Below are 21,417 nucleotides of genomic sequence, written 5' to 3' on the forward strand. Positions count from 1 at the left end.
TCTGCACGTTGCAGGAGCAAGCAGTGCCCACCCAGCATGGGGCATTTTGTGCCATAACCAGCCTCAGCCATTGCGAAGGGGTTGGGTTCACTGAGAGGCAGGGCTGGAGGCCACCACTGCCACTCATGTCATGCTTGTGGGTGCATCCAGGCTGTGGTAGCTCTGCTTTGGGTGTGAATTCGCTGGGTGTGAAGGCGGTGGCATCTCGCTAGGGTAATGATACAGCAGGCCGCTTGGGCCGTTTCTCTGAGATTTATTCAGGACACTCCAATTCCCGTGACTGTTTGACCCAGGGAGACCTTAAATTATGTCTGGATCCTTGCCTCAACCCATTTCAACTCTATTTCCCACATGATTGTGCTTCCTTTTCCTTGCTGCTGTGTCTTTGGGTTGCTTCCCGGCTGCTCAGAGCTGCCTCTCTCTTCACTGGATAACTTTCCACTCAAACCCACCTTGGAAAGTCTCTTTTCTTTGCCCCTCTCCTCCCTCCATGTGGCCATTGCTATAAATGACCTTTGAGATAGCCAACCCTCAGCGACGGGGGGTGGCAGCTGTGAAAAACCCTGTAAACTACAACATATCTTTAAAAATCTGGCTTGAATTGAGAGGGTCAGGAACCAAACTGAGCTCCCCCGACCCGCATACGGGAAGTACAACAGCATTTTACACACAGCAGAGCTTTGCCTGTGAGCCCCACAGAGCCCCAGCTGCCATTTGGCCCTTTCTGACACCCTCAGTACAAATAAATGTAATTAACTTCCAAAACAGTGTGTGGGAAAGTGTGTTTTGGTGATTTCAGGTGGAAGCTGGCTGATCTCAGCTGATATGTTGCAGCCCCCGGGAGCAAATGGAGCCACCGGTGCCGGCAGAGAGGAGTTTTTTGGGGGGGGCATTCGGCTGTGGGCTTTTTTCTCCTTCCACATATTTTTCCATTTGCGCTGAAATGTAGGCAAGATTTTCTGGCAGGATGTCTTCCCATGTTGGTCACGATTAAGTAGTTAAACATACAGCTGCGGATGGCTTTCCAGCCGGGATGGCTTTCCTCTCTGCGGCGGTTAGGGGTAAAGTAGCCATCTCCTGCTGCGAGCATGAGCAATTGCAGGGAAGAAATGAGACTCAGAAGTCACCAGAGGGTAAATACACAGATAAAGCAGGAAGCTGAGGGAAAACCCACTGCAGTCAGCCTTCCTGCAAGGTTTTTTCCCTTGCTCCTGATGGAGCTGGTGTGTGGTGGGGTGGGTAACCGCCATCTCAGGAGCCACGCTTCTCGTCCCAGGGTACCGCAATGCTGCGAGCCAGCTTGGGCTGAAGGGCATGACATAGCAGAGAAAGATGCAGTGTTTTTAATACCTTCTGTTGCTTCAAGAGCAGCCCAGGTCAGCCCTCACAGCCGGGGCAGGGTTTAGAGGGAATCCACAGCCTCCATGAAGTGGCCCCTTGGGCTTCCTAGACTCCCTGCAGCTGCAAAACATGGAAAGCCCAATATTATGATGCTAGCGACAAAGTGTTTTTTACTGTCTGGAAGACTGGCTGAAAAGGGGTTAGGTTTGGTCCTCAGTGTTGTGAATAATAAACTTTTTTTTTTCTTTCTCTCTTCTCTTCTTTCCTAGCAACATCCTTTCTTCACCCTGCACGAATCCAAAGAGACAGACGTCGCCTCTTTTGTCAAACTCATCCTGGGAGACTGAGAACTGGACTTGTATATGAATTGCCCTTCTGTGGACTGGTGGGTGCAGGGGAGGGGCGCGTGGCAGGACTTGTCATGAAAGCACCAACAGAAAGTCGCCGTGTTTTGTTTTGTTTTGTTTTTATTCTGAGAAACCCCCGCCTCGCCGAAGTTTTTAAAAGGGTTCTTTGGTATCCATAGTGACATAGAACGAGCTGGTTAGTGAAATGAATTTTAATAAGGTTGGTAACCTTAAAACAAAAACAAAACAACAAAAAAAATTTAAAGAGTGATTTACATATTTAATGACAGTCAAAATCCCTCTTCCTAACTTTCTCCTTATTCCCCGTCCCTTCCTCCCGAACCAGAATTTGCTTTGTCATGGTAATAGGTGCTATGGTAGTCATGAAGTTGTATGTAGATTTATATTTTGTCCCTTCCATTATTTTAATATTTATGTTAAGTGCTTGATGGAATAGATTTCTGTTTTATATGAGGATGAATGTGTGGTGACGATGATGATGCTAAATGAGGCCACAGCAAGCGATAGTTCTAGGGCTTTGCTGGGGTAAAGGTGTCAAAGGAGAAGAGAAAGACGAGAAGTGTCTGTGTCGTGGAAAATATTTAACATGCATCTTAAAAAGAATTTATAAACAAGGATCTCAGCTCAGCTACTCGAGCTGCCTTCACGGGGTGCGAGGCAGCGTCACTGTAAGGCAGGGAGGCCCCGGCGTCCCGCGAGGTCTCCTCTCCTCCGGAGACCATGCTCCGAGCCCGGGCAGCACGGCCTGGCCAGCCTGGTGCCTGCGGTGTTCTGCCAGCCTCCTGCCCGGGGAAAGCCCCTGCCCTGTGTCCCAGCCACTTATTCTGCTATAGCAGGCAGGTGATGAGGTCCGGGGTGGGAAGATACTGTGGGAGACTGGCTGGGATCGAAGCCCCAGGGGGAAAAGGCTTGTCCAGTAAGTTGCACAGAGATCAGGAGGAGGCTGCGGCGGCTGGTCCCCACCTGCCCTTGTGCCCAGCGGCGTTGCAGTGTCTGGGGTCACCTGGGCTGGGGATGTGCTGCTTTGGGTCTAAAAGGGTGTTCCTCTCTCCTTCTCCAGTTGGGAAAGGCCAACAGTCTGCATAGCAGGGATATCTCGGCGCGAGTTTCCAGGGCTCTCAGCGCTGCCTCGGCAGCAATCCCTCTGTACTTGCCCGTAGACTTTGGGAGTGCTAGCAAGCTCCCCTGGAGCCTGTGCCGGTGTGCGGTTTGGGCCGTGTCCAGCGCTGGTCGGGATGCTGAAGGCAGCCGGGAGTGCTGGGCTCCGGCACAGGCTGCAGGTGTCCCCCGTGAGAGCAGCAGCCGGGAAAACCACGCAGGGAAACCACAGCCCACCCGTACCAGGAGCTTGTTGCTGTTGGCCAGGTCCTCGGAGAAAAGCTGCGAGCCAAGGGCAGGAGCACGGGGGCTGTCTGGGTGGTTGGGGAAGACAGCGTATCACGCTGCTTTTAGGTAAGGCGGTTACTTTCTAGAAGAGGGGGGAACTGTGCGCTGCAAGACATTGCCGTGAGTCTGGAGCAAGGCCACTTGCTCCAGATTGATGCTGGTTTGACTGAGCCAAACCTGCACAGCTGCCTTGCTCGGCTTTGAGGCCTTTGCCTTTGCCTGTGGCTCCTTCCCACAGCCCTGCAAAGGAGAGTGCCTGTATGTGGCTGAGCTGCAGCGTGCGTGCGTGCCTTGTGCCCCTTTGCGTGCTTCCCTTCCCCACCCATCACTTCTGCACAGGCTCTTGGAGCCAAATCCCAACTGGAAGCATGCCTTGCCCTGCAACATTTCAGTTGCACGGGGTGTAATTCAGCCTGGGATCCTGCCCTTTCTCTCCCAGTTTAGTGGCTTTGGTCTCCGTTGGAGTAGGTTGGGCTTCTGGACTAGCCTGAACACCCACCTGGGAAGCGACCCCTTGGAAAGGCCAACGAGGAGGGCAGTGTTTGGAGCAGGGATCCCCGAGCGGCAGTACCACTAGCACCAGGGCCATGCCGACCACTTCAAAGAGGTGCAGACACCGCCAGTGCCTGGGCTGCCGCTGTCACCGCCACGGCCGTGGCTGGTGGTGCCCACAGAGGTGGCTGCGAACCCTAAACCCGTGCTGCTCTGCCCTGGGGCCAGCATCAAAGAGGACAGGGCTGCATCGCTCCCGAGGATTCATTGATCCTTGTGCCCCTCCGCTGCGGAGCGGGGTGGATTGAGGCGGGCTCGCAGGGGTCAAGGTGCAGGAGTTTCCTTGCTGCAAAGAGCTCACGGGTCGTGCAGGCTTTGGGGTGGAGGTTCCCCTTCCTCAGCCGGTGCTTCATGAGCCTGCCCGAGGCTCAGTAACGATGAGCTCCGTATTCCACTTCGTGTCGAGGAGAACCTTTCAGGTCACATTTCGTTGCGGGTGAAACACAAAAGATGTTTTACTTCACAGTGTAATTTTAAAAGGCCTCGCATGGCTCATAATCTGCCCTCTCATATTCCATGGTGTGTGTGTGTGTTTTCTCTCTCTCACTTTCTCAGAGTCACAGAGCTGTTTTGATTGATTGTCCTCAGCTGCAGCTGAAAGTCCGGCCAGCCAGTTTATAGAGTTGGTTCCAGCATCAATTCTCGCTTTGAAAAACATGACATTTAAAACCACCCTTTGGTTTTCCTACATATGGATCTGATGCTTTTGTTAAAGATTGTTTTTGCTGCTTTTCTCCTGGAATATAAGTCTCGTTTGGACACCGCATCTCCTTGACCTCACAGCACCTTTATTTCAGTGCCATTGTAATTGACAGGTTGAATTTATGAGATACTGTCAAAGTTCAGTATTAATAGCAGATATTAATGTCACCAGCGTTTTCCAATAGAAAATTAATGTCAGTGTTGTCTGCAGCTAGTAACCCTCTAAAACGATTCCTGCATGCCTCAACACTACATGCTGAGTGCTTTCTTTTATGCTTTTTGCTCTTGCAGTGCTTGGGCCGTCTAATCCCTTTGTTTTAATGACATTACAATAGAACATGCAACAAATCACTTCACTTCCCTCTTGATTCTCCATGACTTTGTTCCTTTAAAAGTCATTTACGTCAGCCCAGAGCAAGTGTGAATCCTTATGACCAGTGTGAGTAAAAGCAGCGATCCGCGTGATCACCGCTGCGGAAGGTACTCACGGCAGGAGAGCCACGCGGAGGCTCTGCCTCTGCATCTCTTGTAGCATGTGTGGACACAAAGCTTGGCCTGATCCAGGATTTTCTTAGAGAGAAGCCTGAGCTGGTGGCCTCAGTGCAGGGAGGAGAGCCAGGGACTCCTGCGTGCTTAAAAGCTGAAAACATGCTGGGTTGCAAGACAAAAATCAGGCTCTTTTCTCTTTCCTTTGATTGTGAGCTCTGTAAAGATGAAAAGGCTTTGGTCAATACTCAAAATCTTGTTAGACTTTAACATGAGCACAGGTTGGCCTGTGGCAGGCATGAATTGTGGGACATCAAGCCCTTCCTAACCACCATGCCCCCCGACCAGTCCTGGTGCTGAGCTGAAGCTGTTTTCCAAAAGGCTTTTTTGTTTCCGACAGCACTGTGGGCAGCACGCAGGGTGTTAGATTGTCCTGAGTCAGGATATTTAAAGTGTGAAAGAAGCAGGTCTTATGCCATGGACCTGAAACAAACCAAAACACACCAGGGAGCAAAGAGGAGAGGAAAGCTGCCCGGAGCTCAGCACCAAGCCGTGGCCTGGACCAGCAGTGGGAATTAATTCCAGCACAGCGAGGCGTTTGCAGAGCAGCGAGGGCCTCTCTGCTCCTCTCTGCTCCTCTCTGCTCCTCTCTGCTCTGCCACAGCAGCAGCTGAGGGGCTGCAGGAGACATGCACAGCCCATCCTCATGGCAGGAAGAGGGAGACCACAGGGGCATGATGTTCCGCTTTTTTCCTCTGACACGCAAATTCCTTACAGCTCCTGATGTGCCTGGAGCCTCCTGCATGTTTGAGGCCTTGCCTTGAACTGTGGCAAGCCTGAAAGCTACTTTTTTAGGGACCCTGCTGGTCCCTGAACTTGATGGAGGTATCGGAGGGCATTTGCTGGTTACTGTTTTTAAATGCCAGGTTCCTGCTGCTGCGGTGGGTAGAAGGCCCATCCTCTCTGGAGATTTTCCGGGTGTACAAAACTACACAGATATCCACGTACTGTATTTCTGCATTTTTCCTGCCGTTTGTTGGGCTTATTGGCAAGGAAGGAGGCATCTCTGACTTGTTGCGGAGGTGGGACCATCAGTTCTGGAGGCAGCTGGCCTCCCCTGTGCAGCGGGGAAGGCAGTTGATGGGTCAGAAGTGGATCTTAAAAAATAAAGTTGAGCTCCCACTTCTTTAGCAGCTGTGGAGGGAGGTGGTTGTGTGCCTGCTGGGTCAGCGTTAGGTGCACCTTGTGGCAGTGCCGTGCCCGGTTCCAAGGGCAGGAACACCAGCACTCCCAGCCTTAGCCAGGACTTCTCTGTGTTTGCAGGAAGCTAAGTATGTACCTGCACGTTTCCCTTCTTTCCTAGACATTTTGGAAGAGGAAATCCTGCTCGGCCAATGCAGCATTGCTTTAGTGGCTGGTCTGATGTAGTTCAGACAAGGTTCCCACCAGCTCCCTTGTTTAATAGACCTCTTTTTTATTAAAAACAAAACCCAAACTCCTCTCTCAGAAAAGCCAGCCAAGATGCTCTTTTTTTTTCTCTCTTCCATCTTGTTCCTCTTAGAGGAACTCTGGGAGCCTGTCTTGGTGCTTTCACTCTTTCACATGCCAAAGATTGCTACATCCCTCTTAGTTATGCTCCTGCCAAACCAGATCTTATAGTCTTGCCTCAAAAATCATCCACTTCCCTGCTCCTTGGGGTTCCTTTTGTTGCTGTTGCTTTTTCATTGAATTTCCTCATGTTTATTGACATGTCTATTGTTGAGCTTCCTGGACTCATGCGGCTCTCTTTTTCAGATACAGAGAAAGACAAATAGTTGCCTTCACTGGTCTGCTCCCGCTGTTGGGGAAATACTGCTAGCGATATGATTCCTGCAGATGGGGATGGGTCTCATTTAGAGCTAGGGTCATGGAGGGTGTAAACTGGCATTGCTCCATTGGCTTTGCTGGAAAAAGGCCAGTTTTGTCCAGCTGAGAATCTGTCCTTACTGTCTAAACAGTTATTACACACTAATAAAGATTAATGATTGTAAATCCCCGCGGATTATACATAAAATGGCAAGTTTTACTCATTAATCTTTATTGCCATATTATAGCTGTTTATGTTAGAGGAGTCATCTCTCTCTGTTCTGAACATGCACTTAGGAGGAGGGGGCTGAGCTTGGGGCAGACGAAGGGTGGACATAACAGACCAGATGTCCATGTGTTTGACAGTCTGTGTCCTCTCCCCCAAGTTGGTTGTTTCCTTGAAAGCCTTTAACCAGCAGCAAAGGATGTATCACAGAGCTTTGTCTGTTTCTCTGGCCTCTGGCTGAGCTATAAAATCCAGATTGTTTCTGGTGAGACGGGATCAGATCTCCTAATTAATATTTCAGCTCGGCCTTTACTGGAGCAGATGGATACTATGAAATTTGACGTGTGCTCTGGCAGGCCAGAGCTCTGCAGCAGACTGACATTGACTCTGGACCGTGGCTGGAGGAGATGCATTCTGTGCTGTATGCAGCTCTGTTGCAGGTTGAAAGAATGCAGCTCCTTCATGTAACCCCACGCCACAAAAGCAGTTGATTTTGTTTTTAAGGAGGGCAAGAAAAAAAGCTCATTTTAATCTCAGCCTTTATGTATTTGTAGGTGAGCATAGGCACAGCTAGGAGGTGGTGGCGCCAGTGGTCTGGACACAAAGGTTTGTGTGCTGTAGAAATGAAGAGGACTCTAAAGAGAGTGTAGTAAACTGCAAGGGTGGTTTTAATGGCATAGGGACAAAATAAGTCCTCTGCTAGGCAGCTGGTCTCAGTCCCCTCTGCCAAGGAAGGTCTGGAGGTGGTGGAGAAGAGTGAAGCAGACAGAGAGGAATGGATTTAGGGCATGCGTTTTGTCACCTGTCCCAGATTGCCACTGTGTCCCCACCTCTTGCAAGAGAAACAAAATTTAAAACTCAAAAGAAAATGGCTGGGAAAAACTGCAAGTGAACCAGTGCTTGTTGCCTGCTGCACGGCCTCGTGCACCGCTGCTTCCCCTGCCAAGCTCGTCAGTGAGGTTCCTTGGACATAGGTGATGGGAAAAGCTTGGGAAATGCCTCTGTAGCTGAGAAAGAAGAGGGTAAACATCTTAAGGTGGCTTATAACTAGCTGAAAAATGGGAATATCTAATTTATTGACCACAGGGGCAAGTGAATTCTGCAGGGAGCTATGCTGCGGGCAGCGCTGTTCCCAGGAATGACTGGCTCGTGACATGTATTACACGGCCTCCTTTAGTGCACTCCTGGGTTGCTAGAAAGCTCTTAGCTTCCGTCGACCCCTTACATCTCGCTCACTGTTACATTTTGCATTTTAGTGTCTGGGATTTTACTAGCAGCCTTTTTTCTAGGCGGTTGGGCAGAGTGAAGGCAAGGGAAAGGGGCCTCCGGCCAGCTCTCGGCGGAGCGCTTTGGGAGAGGACGGCGCTGCCTGCATCTTATCCAGTGCCTGCCTGTGGGAAGCCGCAGCCAGGGCCTCGCTACCCTGCGGGTATCCAGCCCAAGCGAGAGCTTCCCCGGGCTGTCGGATTGCTCTCTGACACGCTCTCATGCTTCGCTGCCATCCCATTAAAAATCCCTTCCTGGAAGCAGAGCAGCTCCGGGGTTGCAGCAGCCTCGCGGCATGGCGGCTCACCCTTGCCGGCAGCCAGGCTGCGGGCCGGGCAGCGTTTTCTTCCTCGAAAGGCTCTTGGGTTTCTCTAAACGATGGGGCACGACTCCAGTGGCTGCGAAGTGCCGCGAGGATAAGCTGGGAAATGCTTGGAAGCGTCTTAAGTGCGCTGGAAATAGAGATGGAAATCTCAAAAGATCAGACGGCTTTCGGCAATTTCCAAAGCTGTGTGGTTTTAGCCAGACCTGAAAACCCTTCCTAGAAGTTTATTTCAGGGTATTTTGGTATGTTACTTTCGCTTTTGGGCCCAGCTAAATCCAGGAAGCTCAGAATAGTGTAATTTTAAAATAAAGGATAAACACACCCGCCCCAAGTATTGCTGAACCGATCAGGAAGGTTCGTGTTTGGTTTTTCATACAGGGCGAATTCAGGCCAGCTCAGGGTTTATCCTAATTCATTTTCATTTTGCCTCAGATTTTTATTCTTTTTGAGAAAACAGGAGATCAGTCTGTGGTGTTTCTGAAACGCCTTGACCCATCACGCAAGGGTGCGAACCACGTTGTGCCAGAACGCGGATGGAGATAAGTGCTACGGCAAGAGGTGGCCAACTCTGAGAGATGGAAAGCAGTCTGGCAGCAAGCGTGCCCACAGCCTCCAAAAATGTAGGGAGATCGATTTTCCCCACGGTTGCGTGTGATGGAGGTATTGGGGTCTGCCACGTCTCCTTTTGCTGTCTGTTTGTTTCTCTAGTTAAGAGCTTTCAGCCGTCTCGAGGTGTCCAGGAACAATAGCTGAAAGTCTTCAGTATTTCTCAGCCCAGTTGTATGCTGTTTTTGTTTTTTTTTTTTTTTTTTTTTTTTTTCAGGAAGGGTATGGTGTGAAGAGTCAGAAAGGACCAGGTGTCCTTGATTTAGGCAGCCAGAGGGAAGAGATGTAGATTAAGTGCCTTGTAAGAGCCAAAAAGGTGTGTTTAAAGATAAATTACAGCCTGCACTGTAGCTGTTAAGTCAGGATCGAATTTTCACGTCTACAGGTGCAGCTGCAGAGCTCCCCATCCACATTTTGCCCAGAGTTAGTCATGAGTCTTCCATAAATATCTGATAACACAGCCCATGCTGTGCGGTGGTCTTAACTGAAATCGGGGCTCTACAGGCAGAAAAAAGCCCGGTACAAAGTACAGCATCACCAAACCCAGGATGTAGCTCTGAAATTCCCCATAAGTCTAGGTATGTAGTGCATTTCCAGAGCTCTGCCACCGTTTCTCTTTCTCCATAATGGTGAATCAAGTGACTTGTGTTTGGTGACGGCTGTCACCGTGCCAGCGGGGCTGCTGGAAATCGTCACAACATGCAAAACGGTGGGAATTTGGCATTTGTTTTTCAATAGCAATACACTGGGGGGAAGCTGCTACATGTAGCGTCTTGCAAACTGGGGATATGCTGGAGTAAAACTTGTCATTTCTCACAGAAAAAAAAATAGCTGCCTAAAAATGTCCAAAATCTTCAATTTAAGGACTGACAGTTTTATTCGTGAAGATCCATGTTTGGCATCAAAATATATGAAATTTCTAGAGTTTCTGTCTCTCTGCGTGTGAAATGTGCTTTCTTGCAATGGTGGGAAATATGTAACAAGGATATTTCTATGTACTTTCACTAAAAAAATAAAAAATAACTGAGCTGAATGGAAAAGCAACCACTTCCCAGTGGTCTGCTGGTGTTGAAGAGGACAAAGGCAAAGCAGCTGTGCTTTGAACACATTAAAAAGAGAAAACTTCCAACCTACTGTAGTGCAAGTCTATTTTGTTTTGTTTTATTTTATTTTATTTTATTTTATTTATTTTATTTTATTTTATTTTATTTATTTTATTTTATTTTATTTTTATTTTTATTTTTATTTTATTATTTTTGGGGTGTTTCTTTTTCTTCTTCTTTTTTTTTTTTTTTTTTTTTTTTCTGTACCATCCTTTATTTCATAACTGTGAAAGTCTCTGCTTTTCCTTACATCTGGAAAGCTGATTATTCTTTCTCATGTTCTTATTATTTATTATTTATCCATTCCTGGTACTACCCAAGATGTGCTGAAGGTATCTCCCAGCCTGCCCTCGAGCTATATTGAATCGCTCTCGTATCTCCTGACAGCTGGGATAGTAAGTGTCAGTAGATGGCTAATTATTATTTTAAATTATATATAGAGCAGTTCAGATTTTCTTTTAGTGACCCAGTTTGCTCTGGAATTGGAGATGGAGATAAGCAAGCTTTTTTTTTTTTTAAAAAAATATTTTTTCCACTTATTCTTTAAATGTCTTGGGGTATTCTGAATAAGCCTACTCACTTTTTTGGTGTTGTTTTTAATAAGAAAAACACCGGTCGGGTTGTAGTTGTTCCTTCAGGAGGGCATTGACTAGCATCAGGGTCAGTTTAGCTGCCATGAATGCTCAGTGCCGCGGCTTCGTTAACCAGCAGCGCACTGGAATTCCAAGAAAAGGATCGTTTTCTACCTGAGGAATAACACCTGGCTTGTGATGGCCTGGGTTTGTCCGAGTCTCATCAGAAAAAAGCCTGGAGTTTTGTGTTAGCCCTCGAGGCAGTGAGGCGCTGAGGCCTGCCTCTGGCCAAACACCTGCCCTTGTGAGGAGGCCGCGAGTCCTGCCCATGAGAGGCTGTGCTTGCTCTGTAGGAGACAAAATCCTGTATGTATGCCCTGCGTGAGTCTGTAAAGACTGGCATCTCACAAATACGTGCTTTTTGTTCTTTTCCTCCCGTCCCCCCTCTTCGCAAAGGTGCCTTGCTGCTCTGCTGCTTCCAAAGCCTCCCCGGCCTTGCTGTGGTGCATCTGTTTTCTAACAGCTTGCATTGGTTTTCTGGTTTGTTTTTTCTTCCCCCTATGTATAAGAAACGTTGGGTAGCAGAATGTGGAATTCATTAGAAGTTCATAAAGCAGGGACCTCAGAAGGATGTGGGTATAAATGCTTTTCAGGCATCTGAGGTGAACTTTAAATGGAGCTTTGGCCCTCATTTGCTTTCTGCTTTTCAAATACCATTTATGAGAAAGTGGAGCTGTCAAAGCCACGCATGAACTTTGCCTTCTTGCGAATAACTTGTCTCAAAGTAAATTGTCAAAATGCACCAGGAACTCGTCTCAAAGTAAATCCGGTAGCTCTCCAAGGCTGGAAGCGTGCGTGCGTTGGGGGTGTGTGTGTGTGCAGGGGTGGGTGCCGCGAGCAGCTGCCATTTTGGAGATTTAAAAAACACAATGCGAGTGTTTTCAAAAAGGGCAATGTAAAATATTTATTTCTTGGCAAAAGCACATCAGACCACATCTCCCATCCTTCTTTTAATTGCTTCATGTTTGTTTTTGTTGTCTAAGTCTTTGCTGGCCTGCTTCCTCCGCAGTGCTCGCTGCTGCTCGGCAGCCCGTCACCTCACACAACCCCTCTGGCTGCGAGGGAGTGCGTGGCACGGGGCAGCTCGCCGGAGCTCATGAGAATCAAAAGTGTCCCCATCCGAATGCCAGACCCTAAATCATAGCTTTGGGTGAGGGTGGGTGGGGATAGGAAGCTTTGAGTCCCCACACTTCTCGCCCTGGCTTGGCCAGCACTGGTGAACACATGCTGGGGGTTTACTGAGCAGAAAGCAGGTGCTGTCGTCTTTGTGAGATCACACCTGGGTTCTCCCCAGTGCCGAATGAGGTTTGCAGTCAGGCAAAACTGCACGTTGGAGGCAGGCAAAACTTCCCATGGGAGGCAGGCAGGCACTGCAGAGCCCCCGGGTGCCCCCATGCTCCAGAGCGCATCGGTGGTCCCCCGGCTGCTGGCCCCTACAGCTTCACGTCCGTGCTCTCTGAAGCACTTCTCCTAACCTGTGTTGTCTTCATTCATCTCAAAGCTGTTCCTCGTACTATGAAGATGATAAATAGTAGGAAACTGACAGTAGGACCATGTGCGTAACATTAGATAGGCTTTTATTTAATGTTGTTGTTTTAATAAGATGCTTTTAGGATCCGTGTTGTACTGGATTAAGAACATTGGTGGAACAATTGAACTGGTATTCTTTAACCCTGGCTGCCCCAGGACCTTTCCCTCTGCCCTCTTCATTTGGAAAAAAAAAAAAGTAAAGATTGGGAGAATATATTTAACTTGAAAAAAAAAGTACCCTGCTGGTGAAATAAGTTAATCTTCTTTACTGCGCTTCAATTTTATTTCTCAGGATATCCAAAGGTTTATCACTGCTGCTGAGAGAAGGGGACAGTACACCTTTTGAAACTTCAACCACTGTAACCGTTTTCCAGATGTGTGTGTGTGCGCGTGTGTGTTAAACTCAGCACTGTGTGTGCGTGTGTTCTGCTGAATATTGTGTGCATCTAAGAAGTGCTTCAAACAACTGCCTGGAAGTCAAAACCAACCACCTCTTTCCAGTCATATGTTTGCCGTGACTTTTCATAACCACACTTGAACTAGTGGTCTTGGATTAAATATTCAAAGAGCAGGGCATCTTTATAGCAATGCTATGTCAGTCAAATTAAGAAAAATGTACACAAAAATAAATAAATGAAATTTAAAAATAACATGCTGTCAGTCTACCTGCATTTACCCCATGGAAGCACAACCCGGGACTGTGAAATAGTTGCTGGGAACACATTTTGTACAGCTTTTGCTATTCATATGGAAGATTTTTAAGGATCTTGTAACAGCTTATCGTACATTATTGAGAACTGAGGAATGCTCAAGCTGCTGTACAGAAAGAATCGCCTTTCTGCCGTCGGTTTTTCTTTCTGCGCTTCGGCTAGCGTGGCTGGCGCGAGCAGACGCATCCACATCCTGTCCAGCCCACATCAAAGGCGTGAGCCCCGGCCCCCGACGCGGCTCTGGCAGGGCGCTGGTGGGACCAGAGGAGCCGGCTTCCTGCCCCCCCAAAAAGAATCTTTCCAGCCTGGACTGGGGGTGCAGTGGGTTCTGAGCGGACACGGCCTCTGCGGGTGCAGGTCTCGGGGCTGGGCTGACACCAGCGTGAGCCGCTGGGGCTGGGGACCTGGGGGCTTGCTCATGCCCGTGGGCAGCGCCTTGCACCAGTGCTGGAGTGGGCGGGGGGCTCAGCAAAATCAGCCCTGGTGCTTTGCTCTGTCTTCACCAAGTCTTGCATCCAGCCCTGTTATCTGCAATTAAGCCTCTTGTTTCTTTAAAGGTTAACTATGCATTTGTCATGATGCAGAGCCAATTTTCACCCTTAATTTATTAGTCAAAGTCAAATAGCATTTTGCTTGAGTAAAGCATGCTGGTCTGGATCGTACTGAAATATGAACAGCTATTTTCCTCTTTTTCATGTAAATAAAATGATGCTTCCATTTATATAAGAATTGCTGAAAACAATATATCAGCTCCCTCTGCTGATCCTGCAGTCCCAGTTAAGGCAAAAGCACTGGTTGCAGAGCTGGTGCGCTAAGGAACGAACTAAATAAAAATAGCCTACTTAATATGATCACCCTTAAGGGCACAGGAAAGGGATCGATGTTTATTGCATAGCAGAAAGCACAGTGTCCTGGGTTGAACATGTTCAGATTGCAGGGGAACGTTACCCAGCATCGGGGATGAGAATGCCAGTGACATGGAGATTGCCATAAAAACGTCTGAAGAGAAGAGCTACAAGAGGCACATAACCATTTCTGGGAATCCTAAGTAAAACAGCTGCTGAAGTTTCATCCATGCTGTGGTATGTGTGTGTGGATGCGTGTTCCATTTAAAAGAAATTAAGAGCCCTACTTCTATTTTATCAAATCAAATTACCCTTGTATGTTCAGAATATTTATGCATCAGTACTTTTTTTTTTTTTTATTAGAACTTTATCTCACTGTAATCAATTCCAAATACAAAACTATTTTTATCGCTGAAATGCAGTGGTAATTTATAAGATGTAGACGGAACGCACACGAGATGCCAAAAGCAATTTTATGGAGCCTCTTTTGTTGTCATCTACAATGCATCAGCTCTTGCCTTCAGCCTCCCATCAATTTTAAAAGCCCCAAGATGAAAAAATAAAAAAATAAAAAAGAGTAAGTGTACTGAAGCAGCTGCCAGCCCCTAAAATAGTCTGGAGATACGTGTGCACCTTTGGGATAGCGTTTGATTGAGCACGGCACAGTAATGTAAGCTGGACTGAGCTTTGTAATACAATTATTTTAGTCAGCAAAATGGCATATCTTGTTCCCTCTGTGTCCCTTTCTACTACACAGTATCTCATGCATGTTCAGAAAAAGAAATTGTGAAGTAAGGTCCTGCATTGTCACAGCTAATGTCACACTGAAATGAGGAGGAGTGAAAGCTGAGGGTCCACAGCTGAACAGGAGCTCCAGCACTGGACAAGACAGTACGTAATCGTGTGTCTATGCTGAAACATGCGTTGAAATGGTCCCTCTTTGGTCTGCTTTCCTGAAGGGAGGAATCTGAGTTGCTCACACTGTACATGACTGGTGGGTTAATTGTGAGCCCTTGTATGGATGGCACTGGGTTCTCAGCAGTTGCTGGCAAATATCTGTACAGTTTTGTGGATACATTTCTCTTCATGTGGTACAAGAGTGATCAATCATCTGGCACAGCAAGTGGCACTTGGGGAGACACATCCCTGTCCCTGCAGAAAGTACCTCGGCCCCTGGATGCTCCCTCATTTTGGTTGTACTCGGTGCTTGATGGAAGTGGACAGAGACGATAAGGAAAAAACAAATGTTGAGGTATAAACAGTTTGTAGTCATGAGAGATGGCAAAATTGAAGAGACATTTCACAACTCCGCTTGCTAAAGATAGCCTTGAGTATCTAGAATCCAATTGTGAATCCTGACTTTTGCTGGGAAACACTTTGGCCTGACAAATGGCATCTCCTTAACATTCCTCCACAGTGACCATCATGCAGGACTGTGGACCAAAGATCAGGAGAACCCGCGGGATTTTTTCTGTACACGGTGCTCTTCAAACACAGGTCTTGCTCTGCAGGTTGGCTCCTCTGCCACTCCATTTCCTTGGGGCTGTGACAAGGCATGGGAAATTTGGCATTTGGGTTTAATAAAAGGGGCATGGAAAAAAGAGTATTTGAGGTGACACACACTTGTTCTTGGCATGAGCTGCTCTGCCATCTTCTCTGTATCATGAAAAACGTGCTCATAGCTGGCACAGGCAGAGCAGCGCAGTGTTCCTGCCTCCTCCGTCTTCTTTTCTCCCCACATTTGGGATCCCTTCTGGGCATGCAGCAGTATTTACTTCCAAAATGCAAATATAATGAATGAAGCCCTTTGCTTCGAGCCCCCGAGGAGCACCCGCAGCAGCAGCAGTGTCCGTTCTTGGCCATGAGCTGTCTCTGAGCTGGCTGATGCAGCCATCGGTTCTGCTCTCTGGAACTGCCCTGGCGTTCCCTGCTATAAAGCCAGTATTTTACCACTCCAGCACACTTCTGGTTACAGGTCTGGTGCTCAGGCTCTCTGGTGCTGGAGTGTGTGTGGGATGATGCTGAAAACAAAGTATGGCAGAGTTTCATGAGAGTATCTTGCATCTAGAGGTGGTGCTGCTTACTGATGTTAAAGATATGGACATAGCAGTCCAGGTTTGATCTGCTTGCCAAATCCTAGTAATGTTATGAGGGGAATAGACAAATTGGAAGTATTTCTAGTCATAAAAAGCATGCCATTTTAATACCCAATGATTGGGTATTATATATTTATAATATAATATATTCATGTTAGTACATCTATTTCAATATACTCCTAATAGCTATAGATGTTAAAAATGAATGTAAGAACATTACAGAGTGCTTACAAATTACTAACAGCAAACCTTACTAAGGCACCTTTCTTGTTTGCATACCACTTTCACATTAGAGTGCTTTTGGGAAATAGTAATAATAATAATGATAATAATAATAAATCCCTCTTGAAGGTATCGTTACTAAAGCAGTTTGCATGCAGATCACTTCAGGCTTCAGCACTGGGACTCTGCTAGGTTAGGAAATGAAGGCCAAGATTTGTTGATTGAGATCAGATGGCTGGTGGCGAGAAGGAATCTAGATGACTTAACTGGAGGGATTAAACTCGAGTCTTTTGGCTTCCATTTGGCTGTTTTATAAACTCCACCGCTGGGCCAGCTAGCTGGGCCGCGTTCCCCTCGTCGCGTATGTGTGATGTTAGCGCGGCGGTTTGGAGCATCAGCCAGTCAATCGGTGTCAGCAGTCCAGACGTCCTGGGTGAGAAAGGGAAAGGCAGGACAACGGAAAGCTAAAATTAGTCCCTGAAGCGCCCGTCCATGCACCTCCAGCCTGCCCTCCCACTGCTGCTGGCTGCAGGGAGCGGGGCCAGCGCTCGCCAGGCCAGGAGGTGGTGGCTGCCAGGGGCACCCCCGCTGCCAGGGCTTCTCCGTGCCGAGGGCCGAGGGCTGAGGGCCCTGTGCTGCGGGCTGAGGGCTATGGGCCATGGGCTGAGGGCCCTGGGCTGTGGGCCGAGGGCTGTGGGCTGAGGCCTGAGGGCTGTGGGCCATGGGCTGGGTGAGCACAGCCCCTGGGGAGCCTCCCTCATGAGGCACAGCCCCGCGGGGGCAGACACCGCTCGCTTTCTCCATTCCTTCTGGGCCCTAACCTTTCACTTTACAATGCTGATTGAAACCAAGAGTGGAAAGAAAAAGTCAGCCCCGCTCTCTGTTTTCCTTCCCCTCCCTTCCATTATCTTCTTGCTTTTCTATCCATCCTCATTTCACATGCCTCTCAGATTGCATCCCCCTGGTTTTCCAGTTATTTATTGACCCAGACCTAATTCCTTATTTCCAGAAATGTGTCATGAAGCCTGCCTTTGAGTCATTTGCTTTTTGCTTTCCAGGCTCACCTCTTTGACCACGTTTTCCTGTAAGAGATAAGGATATGGGGTTTGTGGAGTAATCGCAGCAGGATGCCTGGGTTTCATTCATAGATCTGTTGCCACCGGCCCGTTATGGAAAATTAGGAGAGTTATTTCACCTTTCAGTGCCTCACCTCGGTGTCACCATCTGTAAAACAAGGCTAATAATTGTTATCTCTTCCTTGCAGGAGAACTGGGGAGCTTCGCTAATGACCATCTGCTAAATGTTCTCAGAGCCTCACATGAACATTTCTACTGAAGTGCAAATTATTATTAGAAACCAGGGATTGTTACTGGATTGATATCAAATCATTGTCGACAGCTTCTCTGCAGGGAAAACTTAGGCGCAGCCAACAAGAACAAGCTGCATGTTTTGAAGTTGTGCAGTTGATTATATTGGCTTTCATCTTCTGGTAAGAGGATCCTCTGCCATCTGAACTCTCTGATCTCTGGGAACACAATTCATCCAATCAAGCTGGAGGAAAATAAACCTCCTCAGACAAAAAATAAAGTATCCACCTGAGATCATATGAAGATGGAAGATGTCAATTAATTCCCAGCCCCCCCCTCCTTAACTCTTGTAAACCCAGGATTCTTCTGGCCCACCAGGCAATGCTTAAGAGAACGATCTAATGCATCCATTGTACAGGCTCAGCATTGTGAAGAGCCTCGCGGGTCTGCCTGGCCTACACTGTAATTGAAAACATGCAAATATTTTATAGTGAAATTGGTGCCACTGAAGGCTTGTATGGACTGTCGAAGGGATGCTTGTTGGTCTCAGGGTAGCACACAGAGACCTGAGGTGCCAGGACAGTTTTTAGCCATGGTTCCTTCCTGGGGGGAGCTAGCCAGGCTGATCCAATGCAATTCCTCCCCAGGTCAACCTCAAGCTGCCCCCCAACACTGAGACCTGGTGGATTTGGCTGCAGACTGAACCTTGTTTAGTACCACACATATAGACAGAAGCCACCACTGGGCCATCGGTGGTGTGTGTCCCCTGCGCCCAGGACCTGAGCAAGTGCCACTGATGCCCTCACAGAGAACCACAGCCTTGCCTCCCCTCCTTTTCAAGTATGGGCTTATCTGTTGTATTTCCCCTAAGCTGGAAAATGAGAGGGAGGATTGCTGGAGGCTGCAACCCATTACTGGGTATTCAATAGCAGCACTGTCAATAGGGACAAACAGTGGAGATGGAGCTGAAAATGGGGATAATTACTAAGGCTGTGTTGTGAAGTCCAGAGAGCTCAGACCTCCTACGGCACTAAAACCAATAATATTTAACAGGTGAGGTGTAGCAAGGCCTGAGACTTTCCCCTCTGATACCGTCACATGCCATTATTGTCACTGTCTTAGTTTGCTGGGCTTAAGTAAAACAAAAGTGTTTTAGTGATGCAGTTACTATACAACATCAGCAGTTCTGTATGCACAAAACTTTTCCGAAAGGATGCTGTGAGGGCTTGCGGTGAAGAAAGTCAGCAAGACGGAGCTTTTGGGAGCTGCAAGGTGACAATAAATAGCATTGGTGCCAATATCTGTAGTGCATGGAGGACTCTGGGGACAAGACACGCCTCTCCTGCGCACTGCTGAGGTGCAGCACAGAGCATGTTAAAAATGGAAAAATACCACAGTAATTTTTTAATTAAAAAGGGATAACCATCTTGTGTTAAACTTTTAAAAAGCAATCCTCTACAGTTAAAAATATACCTGTAAAATAATATGTGCCTTTTGGCTATTTCCTATAATGCGTAACTTTGGTCACATGGCTCTCATTAAGACACCAGAAAATGTCATAAACTAGCATTTATAAGCTCAACGTAGGAAATTTCTGTATTTTTATTTTGAATTTATAATCCCAGTCCAAGATTTGCTGAAAGATATGAAACTTTATTTGAGGTTTTGGAAATGGAATGAATTCTGAGCAAAACAGTCTTCGTAAAAACTCCCATCTGCTCGAATTTTGACATTTTCTTCAAGCAAATATAATTTATTTATTTTTTTTATTCCTACAAAAATGCAAATATTAAAAAAAAAAAAATCTGGCTGAGAGCTCAGTCGCTAATACATAAAAAATGCAATGTTATGAAATATTAACAGTTTAAGATAAAAACGACTTCAGCCGCCTGGTAGCAGAAACTCGTGCTCTCTGCCTGGCTCTGCAGAGCAGAGTTCCCCTGGCTTTCACACTGCTGTGTGTGAGAAGAGAGGAAGTTTCACTCTGAAAATTGACAAGAAAATTAGGGAAGACGTTAACCACATCTTTTTAACACCGAGGTCTGAACAACAGTGCCCACGGAAGTTAATAATTCATCCTGCCCAAGCAGACGGGAGCTCCCCTGTTTCCTCTGAGAGCTCCCATCTCTTTCCAGCTCTCGGCAGGACGATGGTCGAGCTCGAAAATTCGAAAACAAGTGGACTAATTATACAGTGATGAGGCCAGACAAGCTGATGCCCTTCACTCTGAGACATCTGGGTGACCTGAGGCAAGCACAGAAGCGAGCTCTGGGGCTCGGTGCCGAGCGCGGCTCTTTCCCAAGCCGGCTGCAGGTGGCAATGCACGGATGTGTGAGCCCCGGAGCTCGGCCACAGCTCGGAGTGGAGGCTGTCGCTCTCGAAGAAGAAATACATCAGGAGGGAAATACGATAAGCATAATTGCAGGGAAGGGTTTAGAAGATCAGACAGGTTTCCTTTCGGTGGGAAGGGCTCATTTCTGAAGGCGGCTGCTGCGAGCTTTTTGCTTCCCCCCCAGCCCGTGCGCAGCTGCTCTTCATGGTGCAGCATCCCCCGAGGTGGGCGAAGCTCAGCGGCACGTCAGGGAACATCATAGGGGTAGAAAGGATGAAATGAGGCGTCTGCAACTCTCCTTCCCTGGACGCGTTGTTGTGCCATTCTCCCGGGAGCAAGAACGCAGACTTGCGGCTCTCCTTTCTTCCTTAAGGAAGATTAATTTCTGATTTATAGCATCCCTAAGTGCATTCCAGTGCCCTAGAAGAGTCACTGTAGGGAGTCACTGTGGAGTCCCTACAGTGTCCATCTACCAGTTCCCTTCTCTAGGTGTTGTAGCCAGGTTTGATCATAACTAAAAGCATTTTAAAGTTTCTCTTCTGTGTGGGTATTTAATTTTTTTGCAGTGCATTTAATACAAGGAGATGAATGGTCACTGGAAGAGGCAGCCTGGCAGAACAGATATCATTGCTGGGACGGTGGCAGGGAGCTTGCTGCCCTGAGCCGCAGAGACTTGGGTTCACATCTCCAGGCTCAGGACCATGGGCTGCCCTCCCCGTCAGCACCAGCCCTGCTGTGGGGTGCAGGATTCGTGCGTTCTGGGCAGGAATCTTCGATCCCTGTTAAGTTCCTCTTCTGGAAAATGGCCCTTATTTGCTATGCTGCGTGAACAGGACTATTATGAAACGGTCACAGAGAGTGACTGCTGTAAAGCAATATTGCAGAGTGCTCGCTGTGCTCCTCTCAGCTCTGGTGAGAGCAGGGACATCAGCCCTGAGTGATGCCACCGCTAACCCACTGAACGGAGCACATGCGAGAGCCAACCTGGCAAGGCACCTCCCGGCAGGAAAGAAATCCCTGTTTTAATGAAAAAGCATTGGTGTTTTGATCCAACCACCCTTGACAAAGCTTTACCTGAATCAAAGGAGCTGCGCTGGGGCTGTTTGTGTCCCAGGCTGTCTGGAGGTGCTATGGCACTGTGATTACCGTGCCATGTACGTGGTTGCTTGTGTTACCTCCCCGTCTCCTGCCCCATCCTGTCCCATCCATCCTGTCCCATCCCCTTCCATCCCCTCCTGTCCCGTCCCAGCCAGCGGCTCTGCCACGAGCAGGGCAAAAGGGCAAATGCAGCAATACCTTTGGCTTATCAGTGACAGGACAAATTGATACCAGACTTTTAGGAGGGTGGGGAAACGTCTCTCCATAAAAAGAATCTAAATTTACCATCGTGTTAACAATTCTGTAAGACTTTTTGGCAACTCCTAATGGAAATTTCAGGAGCAGATGGAAATATTTGGAAACATATAGAACACATGAGCCTGCAACATCCATTTTTATTTTCTCATTGGGAGTGTGGAATGGTTTCATGTTGCCTTTA

At 47.8% G+C, this 21,417-nt stretch overlaps 1 protein-coding gene across 3 annotated transcripts in view; it reads left to right on the forward strand.

Annotated features, from left to right (window-relative positions):
* The window catches only part of MAP2K6 (mitogen-activated protein kinase kinase 6), a 56,371-nt gene extending 37,383 nt beyond the window's left edge, over nucleotides 1-18,988 (forward strand). The window contains exons 12-13 of one of the 3 annotated variants that reach the window (XM_040530328.1): nucleotides 1,611-1,726; nucleotides 17,506-18,988. In XM_040530328.1, coding sequence (XP_040386262.1) covers nucleotides 1,611-1,688 — 78 coding nt within the window. In that variant the 3' untranslated portion in view covers nucleotides 1,689-1,726; nucleotides 17,506-18,988. Of the gene's footprint in view, nucleotides 1-1,610; nucleotides 12,592-12,660; nucleotides 13,241-17,505 lie in introns of those variants that run through there. The other 2 variants (XM_040530329.1, XM_040530327.1) reach the window with 2 other exon arrangements.
* Nucleotides 18,989-21,417: the final 2,429 nt, after the last annotated feature.

This window comes from Cygnus olor, chromosome 18, assembly GCF_009769625.2.
Source record: "Cygnus olor isolate bCygOlo1 chromosome 18, bCygOlo1.pri.v2, whole genome shotgun sequence".
Lineage (NCBI taxonomy): Eukaryota > Metazoa > Chordata > Aves > Anseriformes > Anatidae > Cygnus > Cygnus olor.